The following is a 9,283-nucleotide window of genomic DNA, read 5'->3' on the forward strand; positions in this document are numbered from 1 at the left end:
CTGCCTAGAATCCCCCAGTGAGGGGCTGGGGGCGTGGCTCAGTGGTAAAGGACTTATTTAGGGTGCAGGGGGCCCTGGGTTTAATCCCCTGGATGGACACAAATAGCCATGCAAGAAGAAGGAAAGTGCTGGAAGGCTCATAAGAAAGGGCATGGTCGGCAGGGCAGTGGTAGCACACGCCTTTAATCCCAGCACTTGGGAGGCAGAGGCAGGCCGATTTCTGAGTTCGAGGCCAGCTTGGTCTACAGAGTGAGTTCCAGGACAGCCAGGGCTACACAGAGAAACCCTGTCTCGAAAAACCACCAAAAAAAAAAAAAAAAAAAGGGGGGGGGGGGCGTGGTCTACTTCGAAGATATTCAAAGAGGCCTGACCACAGGGCTTCCCTTTTCCCAGAAGAGAGGGGGAGGCTGACTCAACAGGTCAAGACCAAAGAGACTGGACTAAGACTCTCTGTGTTGAAGTATCACCAAGAGAGATACAGTCACTGTCCCAAAGACACAGAGGGGTCCTGAGGACGGGAGATCCGAAGCTGAGGACAGAAAAAGAGCCCTCCTTTTTCTGCAGGGGGATAAAATCTGTGACCTCGAGCTTGGGAAACAGTGTTAATTCCTAACTACCGAGCCAACAGCTGGAGCCACACAAGGTCTAACTCTGTGATATCAAGGTCACAGGTTCCAGCTAGATCCTGGGAAAATGGAATTCATTTGAGGCCAGGGTGTGATGTCATAGGTGTGGTGGCTGACAGATGGCCTGCTGGATCAAGAGCATGAGCCAGGGGCTGGAGAGATGGCTCAGTGGTTAAGACCACGTACTGCTCTTGCAGAGCACCTGAGTTCTCTTCCCAGCACACACTTCAGGTAGCTCACAATTGCCTCCTGTAACTCCAGTCCCACTGGCCTCTGAAGTCTCTCTCTCTCTCTCTCTCTCTCTCTCTCTCTCTCTCTCTCACACACACACACACACACACACACTTTGAAATAATTAAAAATATTAAAAAAAAAAAAAAGCCTTGAGCCTTGGTCAGTTGCAAAATGGAAGGTCAGGTAGCTGTCCCAACTCTACAGTGCCAGAAGCAAGTAGAAGCCAGCTGTGGTAGTTAGTGCACACCTTTAATAACCTCAGGACTAACTTTGAGTTCAAGGCCAACCTGGTCTACATAGTGAGTCTCAGGACAACTAGGATTACGTAGAGATACCCTCTCTCAAATATGATAAAATAAGATAAAATAAATAAAATAAAGCAAGCAGAAAGACAGGGTGGTCAGGGGCTTACCTGTGCCACACGAATGAATTTGTCCAGTACCTGGGCACGTTGCGCCGGCCCAGGACGACTCAGCACCATGACCTGCACCCAGCGGGATACACTGTTGCTCAGACCCACAGAACCTTCCAGACCAGGACAACCTCTCACTGAGCCCTGCAAAACATAGCCCCGCAGGTCTTGGGGCTGAGGCCAAGGTTGGTCAGGGTGTGTCATGTTGCTCACATGCCATCTTTCTGGTAGACCCAACCTCTTATGTCACAGCATGGTCTAGCCCAAGTCTCCCCAGGCTGCTGGAGGTCCCTGATATCACTGTGTCCTTCTCCAGTCTTGTGTTCATTATTATGTGCCTGACTGTGGCAGGTCAGGAAAGGGAATTGACTTGACAGAAAGTGGATTTGAAAGTGGTTCTACTTGTTCTCCTCATAGTGTATATACTCCACACCCAAATCTACTACACCACACAAGTACACATGTATACACACACACACACACAGGCACACACACATACATGCACACACACATACATGCACATGCATGCACACATACATGCATGCACATATACATACACACATGCACACATACCATATACATGTGCACACACATATATATATATACATGCATGCATACATATGTACACATAGACACACGTGCACATACATACAGATGTACATGTGCACACATACATGCACAGTGCATGTACATACACACATATACACTCATGCACACACATGTGCACACATACACACATATACACACGTGAATGCACACACATGCACACACACATACACATATACACATAGACATACACATTCACACACTCCAGCCCTATCTAGAAATCTGTCTCCTAAAGGAACCAGGTCCCCACCTTCCTTAAAAACAATGTCTAGATGGATGATAGCAGCTGACATAGTTCAATATAAAAGCACATTTAGGGAAGTGAACTACAGTCATTTCAAAGGTTTTACCCAGCTGGTGTTTACTGTCAACCATGCACTGGTCTCAGGTAGGAACTGTTAATATTCTGTTTTAATGTTTGTCTTTCCACGTGAGGGAACTGAGGCATGGTGAACTGAAATACTTGGTGACTAAACGTATAACTGATAAAATATTTTGAACATAATTCTGTGATTGATTCTACCACAATAAGTATTTGTGTGACAGGGTCTCCTGTAGTCCAACCTGGCCTTGAACTCCCCATCCTCCTGCAGAGGCTTCCAAAAGGCTGGATTATAGGCCTGTGCCACCTCGACATACTGCAATAAGCACTTTTTGTGGTTGTTGTTTTTTTTTTTTTTTTCTTTTGAGATAAGGTTTCTCTGTGTAGCCCCGGCTGTTCTCACTCTGTAAACCAGGCTGGCCTTGAACTCAGAGAATCACTTGCCTCTGCCTCTCAAGTGCTGGGATTAAAAGTGCACACCGCCACAGCCCGGCTGAAATAAACACTTTTAAATGGGCTTTTCATTCTGTCAAGCACTCTATGAAGAGGCAAGGTCTTATTTTTATGAATGAATACCCGAGAGGTTGGGAAACTACCTCAAACTAGGTAGAAAGGAGCTGAGGAGGACTGGGGCACAGCTCCTGGGTACAGTGCTTGCCTAGCCTGCCTGAAGCCCAGGGTTTGATCTGCTGCACTGCACAAACCAGATGTGTTGCTGGACATCTGTAATGCTAGCACCCGAGAGGTGGAGTGAGTTCAAAGTCATCCTTGGCTATACAGGTGGAAAACACGAGACTCCTGTCTCCAAACAATGGGGCAGACAGGAAGTGAGGAAGGAGTGGGGGAGAAATGGCTGCTGAGGTGGCTCTGTGGGAAAAGGGCCTGCGTTGGATTCCTGGGACCTGCGTGGTAGACAGAGAAGCTAGATTCCTACACGTTATCTTCTACCATGTCTCACAAACACAGTAAATGAATATGCATAATAAAAATGTTTAGAAGGAAGAAAATAAAATTAGTAATAGAAATAAAATTATAAATAAAACATAAGATAATATAATAAATAATAAATTAATAAAGAAAATTAGTAATCAAATAAAAGCAAGAAAAATAAACAAAAATTTGAACTCAGGCTTGGCTCTCAGTCAGCCTAACTCATTGTCTCAGACTGTCCTGCCATCAGGTTTGACTGCTTAAGAGTGTTCAGTCTGCAACCGGGAGTGATGGCACACAACTTTAATCCCAGCACTCAGGAGGCAGGGGCAGGTAGATCTCATGAGTTCGAGGCCAGCCTGGTCTACAGAATGAGTTCTAGGCCAGCCAGGGCTACACAGAGAAACCCTGTCTCAAGAGTTTACAATCTCATCTGGGGATGTGGGTCAGTGTTAGAGAGTTTGCCTAACACAGAAAAAGACCCTGGGTTCAGTTACCAGAGCTGTTAACATGGTAACTGTATGGGCACTACTAATAAAGATAGTAAAATTATAGTTCCATATGTAATCCTGTGCCAGGAGCATGCCCCGCCCCCATTCTGTCTCCTGCTTAGGGCTGGACGGGGAAAGATGTTCTCACTGTGATGGCCTGGAAGGACCGGAACTCCAGGTAAGTAAGGTGTTGTGCCAGCTCCTCTGTCTCCAGGTGATCAAACAGCAAGGACACTTTCCGTTTCTTGCCCAGGCCTGGGCTACTCATGGGAGGTGGGGGACCGGGCCCTCCAGGACTCAGCCTGGAGGCCAAGAAGGACAGGTTATTGGCTCGAGAGTTGAGGGTTTGGGGGACACAGAGGGTACAGGTAGGATAGGGTGGGGCAGGGAAGGAGGGTAAGGTTGGCTCACAGGTTGGCGGCATCTCCTAGGCTCCTCTGGGCCATGTTGCCCTCCTGAGCGACAGTGGCCCAAAACTGGCTTATGACTGTTTCCAGCTGGGGCTCCTGGTGCACTGCCTCAGGGTGATGGGTCAGCCAGTATCTGCGAGGGGTTCGGAGATGGGAGGTAAACTTGGACTGGCAGTAGGGTGAAGAGGTTAAGGGGGCTTTAGGCCAAGGCATTCTAAACATGGAACAATGGGCATGCACATGTGTGCTGGGGTTTCTGGAGTCAGGATTTAGAGGGATGGTTCAAAGGATGGGGAGATCTCGAGTAAGAATGGAAAAGCTGGTAAAACAGTGTAAGTATCTCTTGAGACAACGGGGAAGCATGACGGTAGAGGTGTCAGGAACGAGGTGGGGGGAAGATTTGGGAAGTCAAGGTGATGCAGTTCTGGGGGCATGTAGGAACTGAGGTCTCACCTAGGAGAGTCTATGGGATCTAGCCAGGAATCTGCAGGAATTGTGTGTTCTGAGGAATGGTGGGGTAGGGGGTGGAAGTGTCTCAGGGACTGTTAGGAATGGGTTTTTTTTGTTTTGGTTTGGTTTGGTTTGGTTTGTTTTTTTCGAGACAGGGTTTCTCTGTATAGCCCTGGCTGTCCTGGAACTCACTCTGTAGACCAGGCTAGCCTCGAACTCAGAAATCCGTCTGCCTCTGCCTCCCAAGTGCTAGGATTAAAGGCGTGTACCACCACTGGCCAGCTGGGAATGTTTTTTTTTTTTTTTTAACTTTCTTTAAAATTTTATTTTCATTTTGTATGTATGCATGCTTTGCCTACATGCATGTATATGTACCATGTGTACATGCCGGGTGCACCTGGTGGCCAGACGTCAGGTGCTGGATCCCTTAGAACTGGAGTTACAGTCATCGGCCAATATACGGGTGCTAGGAACTGAATTCAGGTCCTCTGAAAGAGCAGCCCTTCCAGGCCATCTGTCCAGTCTCAACCAATGGCGTTTTAGCATGGGATTTTTGGTACCTTTTTGTGTTTGTTTGTTTTTGTTTTTGAATTGAAGCCTACTCTATAGCCCAGGCTAGCTTTGAACTTGAAGAGATCCTTCTGCCTCAGGCTATCTCATGCCAGGATAACAGGCACAAGTTCTTTGTGTGGGATTTTTGAAAATGAGGCTGAGTGTGTGTGTGTGTGGGGGGGGTTGGAGTAGCGATCAGGCCAGGGTGGGGGGGTCTAAGAGAGGTGTTTCATGGTACTAAGGGCCTTGGACCAAACCTACCTGACCAGGTAACAGATCTGTAGCTGTCTTAGCTCCTGGGCATCTTTGGCAGCCTTCTGATACTTGAAAGTTCTGGTCAAGGCTGTTTCCAGCATTCCCCATTTGTCCACTCCCCCGCCCCGTTCCCATCTCCCAGGAGTTCACAGGTCTGCCTTTATCTCTCTAGATAGAGGTCACGGTTCTGGGAGGATATGACGTCAGCAGCCGGGCAGCAAGCTCTGAGGATGGCAGCACCCAGCTGTGCATGGTAAGCACCATCTTGAGAATGTGGTCCCCTCGGCGTAGACTGCCAGCTGAATCTGGAGGAGGAAGGAGAGGCTGTTGGCCTGGGCCCAGAACAACAGACCCCTGGCGTCATGAACTGAGAGGGCAGGCTGGTGTACATGTTCGTTCCACCTGTAATCCCCTGCAGGAACTTGGGTAAGCAATGTGATTTCTTCATGCTTCGGTTTCCTTAGCTGGGAGGTGCATGGACCAGCAAGAATTTGGCTCCTTGCTTTCAATCAAGGTTGAGATGTTTAAAGTTCCTTGAACTTTTTTTTGTTTGGTTTTTCGAGACAGGGTTTCTCTGTATAGCCCGGGCTGTCCTGGAACTCACTCTGTAGACCAGGCTGGCCTCGAACTCAGAAATCCGCCTGCCTCTGCCTCCCAAGTGCTGGGATTAAAGGCGTGCACCACCACCGCCCGGCCTTAATTTATTTCTTAAGGCATGAATTACTATGTAGTTTTGCCAGCTTGAAACTCGCTATTTAGACCAGGCTGGTCTCAAATTCAGAGAAATGCCTGCCTCTTTCGCCTCCCGAGGGCTGGGATTTAAGGCCTGCATCACATCACCCAGGTAGGTCTGGAACTTTATCCTCCTGCCTCAGCCTTCAAAAGTAAGCTACCAGACCCAAGCTCTCTCTCATCATTAACACAAGGACGACAATTCATCTTATTCGGCCGTGTTCACCCCAACCATCGAGGCTGAGAGAGGATGCTTAGCGGGGCGTTAGGGTTGGAGAGGCTGGCCCAGCGACTCACCAAAGCTCCGGATGCATTCCTCCAGTAGCTCATCTTCGCTGCAGCTGCTCTCGCTCAGCACTCCCAGATTCATGGAAGCCATGACCTTGCTGATTTCCCGGGGGGTGGGGCACGTCTTGTGGCGGCGGGCCGGTCGTGGCCGACCACGCCCTCCTGCCTTCCCAGAGCATTCCTGATGAGACTTCCTGTAGGTACACACAAAAAGCCCACCGCGAAGCATCATGGGAGCCCCTTTCTCTAAGTACGCTCCCACAATTCTTCTGGGGCCCAATTCCCCTAGGCCCCATGGACCAAAGTTCTTGCAGATCAAATCTCAGAGATACCCATGAGGGACTCATGGGTGACAAGCCCCAAAATATTTTAGATCTTCTGGAAGATCCAGGACTAAGGGCTACCGACGTTCCTTGTTTTGGTTTTAATTATTGTCTATACAGTTAGTGTATAGAATAATGGGTTTCCCTATGACACTTTCACACATAACACACGTCATCGTACTGGTACCTCGCTCCTAGGCTCCATATATAAAGGAAAACACATCGTGTTTTGCCTCGCCTCCTTATCCTCCGTTATTACCACAAAAAAATTCCTCTTGACGACACAGTCCGAAAGCATCACAAGTGTGCAGTAAGCAGACCCCCCAGGATTTATCCGAGGACCTACTCCTAGGACCCTAGGACCAAGCCCTGGCTTCCCACGGTGTCTCGTGAGTTAGTCTCCAGGTTCCTTCCAAAGCCCGGATGTCACTCCTCCGCCCCAACTCTGTAGAAGTTATACTTTTGTGTCCCGGTGATGGAGATGACCTGTGGTCAGGTCTCTTGAAATCTACCGGACCACCCCATCCCCTGCAAGGCAGCAGACCCCTCATCCATGATAGCTTTCCCATACTCAAGACTCTTAGCCTCTAGCCTGCTCCCCACATTTTGGAGCCAGGAGAGGAAGTACACCAGAGCTTCTCCGGGGCTCCTAAGGGCTAGGCAGGGTCCCTGGGGCCACAGCAGCTTCAAGGAAAGTTTAAAAATAACCTTTCCTGTCATATGCCTCCCTAGGTGTCTGTCCCAGGTGGGGAAAAAGGGGGTGGTGGGAGAAAGGGAGGGCCAGAGGGAGGGGTTAGCATCTAGTCTTCAGAGTCATCCAGAACTGGATTCCAGAAGTTTCTGATGGCCGTGTGCCTTTTTAATAAGTAACCCACTGTCTTTCTGACCCTTGTTTTCTGCATAGGAAAAAGTAGATTTTCCCCAGATGTTAGAAAGCCTGGATCCTCAAAGGGACCTGGCTGATGGGCAAGCTGACCTCCAGACAGGGAAAGAAGGCTACATGTTGTGATGCTTTCTTGTAAGCCCTGCTGCCTGGGAAACTGAGGCAGGTGGATTGCGAGTCTGAGGCCAGCTTGGGCTACATAGCAAAACTCTCAAAACAAAAACAAAAACACCCCCTCAAAACAACAACAACACACACACAGCCAAGACAGAAGGAGGTAGCCAGGTTTTCCGCACCACATGGATGTGAAATCACAAATAGTGACATCCTAAAATAAAATCTGCCAAGTCCCCTCCAGCATCATCAGGGCTAAGACAGCTGTTAAATGTTAAATAAAGTGGACACTTGCTGAGCATCTGGGGGCTGAGCGCTCTGTAAAAATCAGTGGTTTTTGTTTGTTTGCTTTTGTTTTTGTTTTAGGTGCCCACACCAAGAACCAAAAGCATCACCTTCCCGGCCATTTCACCTAAGCACAGCTTCTCAGGCCAGTCCCCAGTCTCACAGAATCTAAAATTTTCTGGGTGAGTCCAGCAGCTTGTACTTTCTAAGCCCTCTCCGTGACCGTGCAGTAGTCTAAGCGGAATAAGCTTTTAACGCCCCTCTGAAGTGGTATCTACAATAACTCTGACAGAAGCAGAACCTGACAGAGTACTTGAGTAACTTACCTAAGGCCACACAAGCAGAGGACGAGGCAGCTGGGATTCTCTCACTATACTGAATCCCTTTGCTCATCAGGGTCATGCTAGGGAGGTGGGGGCGAGCTATCCAGGTTGGGAACCCAGCACCATCCCTCCTTATGGGGACAGGCAGACAAGCAGTGCCAAGAGACAGAAGCCCATTTCAGACCCTGCTGCCCCTTACCTGCAGACCGGCAGCTCCCGTAGTGTCTGGAGCAGCCAGGTGTGGTTTAAGAGTCAGGGAAGCTGTCTAGACCTGCGTCATGAAACTCTCTCCTGGGACACGGTCCTGCAGGAGCTTGGAGTTTCCAGTCCGGGGTGGGGGTGGGGGGCAGTGACCATAATAGGGAACAGAGAAGACCCCGGGGAAGACAGGGGCAGCCAGTTGAGGGAGCTAGGTTGGAGAGACACAGGACAGCTCAAACTCCAGGGAGAGGCAGCAGCAGTAACGGAGGCTCAGGTGCTCAGCTCCCTGAAGCATCTCACCCTTGGACCCCACTAGAGCCCGGTCTTGGAGGCGTGGGGCACTTCCCACCCCTATGATCTCCCCCAACTCCCCAGAGCCAGCGGCACCAGGACTTCGGCTCTCCCAGGTCTCCTTGGGGAGGGTCCTCTTACCTTTTGATATCTTTCCGGTTCATGTTTCTTGGAGGGGGTGGGGAGGGGGGGGCGTCCTGACAGGAGTATGATCTGGTTCCTTCCCTAACCAGATTGTCAGGCCCCTGGGAGCTGGAGCGTCCACAGTGTTTAGGAAGGAAAGAGGAACTGCCCCTCCCCACCCACCCCCAGGCCAGGGGGAAGGAAGAGGCTGGGGAGAGACCAAAGGCTCCCCTCCCCCTCACGGGGATCCCTGCCTGCTGAGGTTTCCGGTGCTGCCTACCCCCTTAGCTGGCTCTCTATCTATCGCTCCATCTTTCTTTCTCCCCCCCGCCCCCCCGTCTTTGTCACACACACACACACACACACACACACACACACACACGCAGAGTTTTAAAAAGTGTATAAAAACAGGCTCAAAAGAAAAGTCTGCAT

At 49.7% G+C, this 9,283-nt stretch overlaps 1 protein-coding gene across 1 annotated transcript in view; it reads right to left on the bottom strand.

The window, feature by feature from the left end:
* Rasgrp4 (RAS guanyl releasing protein 4) overlaps window positions 1-8,958 on the bottom strand; it is an 18,081-nt gene extending 9,123 nt beyond the window's left edge. Inside the window, exons 1-6 of the mRNA XM_028786198.1 lie at window positions 8,870-8,958; window positions 6,318-6,502; window positions 5,488-5,593; window positions 5,295-5,357; window positions 4,033-4,164; window positions 3,770-3,923 (exon numbers count right to left, since the gene is read on the bottom strand). Of these exons, the coding sequence (XP_028642031.1) occupies window positions 3,770-3,923; window positions 4,033-4,164; window positions 5,295-5,357; window positions 5,488-5,593; window positions 6,318-6,502; window positions 8,870-8,892 (663 nt within the window). The 5' untranslated portion in view covers window positions 8,893-8,958. The remainder of the gene's footprint in view (window positions 1-3,769; window positions 3,924-4,032; window positions 4,165-5,294; window positions 5,358-5,487; window positions 5,594-6,317; window positions 6,503-8,869) is intronic.
* Between the last annotated feature and the right edge of the window lie 325 nt (window positions 8,959-9,283).

The sequence above is a fragment of the Grammomys surdaster genome, unplaced genomic scaffold, assembly GCF_004785775.1.
Source record: "Grammomys surdaster isolate TR1022 unplaced genomic scaffold, NIH_TR_1.0 125430, whole genome shotgun sequence".
Classification (NCBI taxonomy): Eukaryota; Metazoa; Chordata; class Mammalia; order Rodentia; family Muridae; genus Grammomys; species Grammomys surdaster.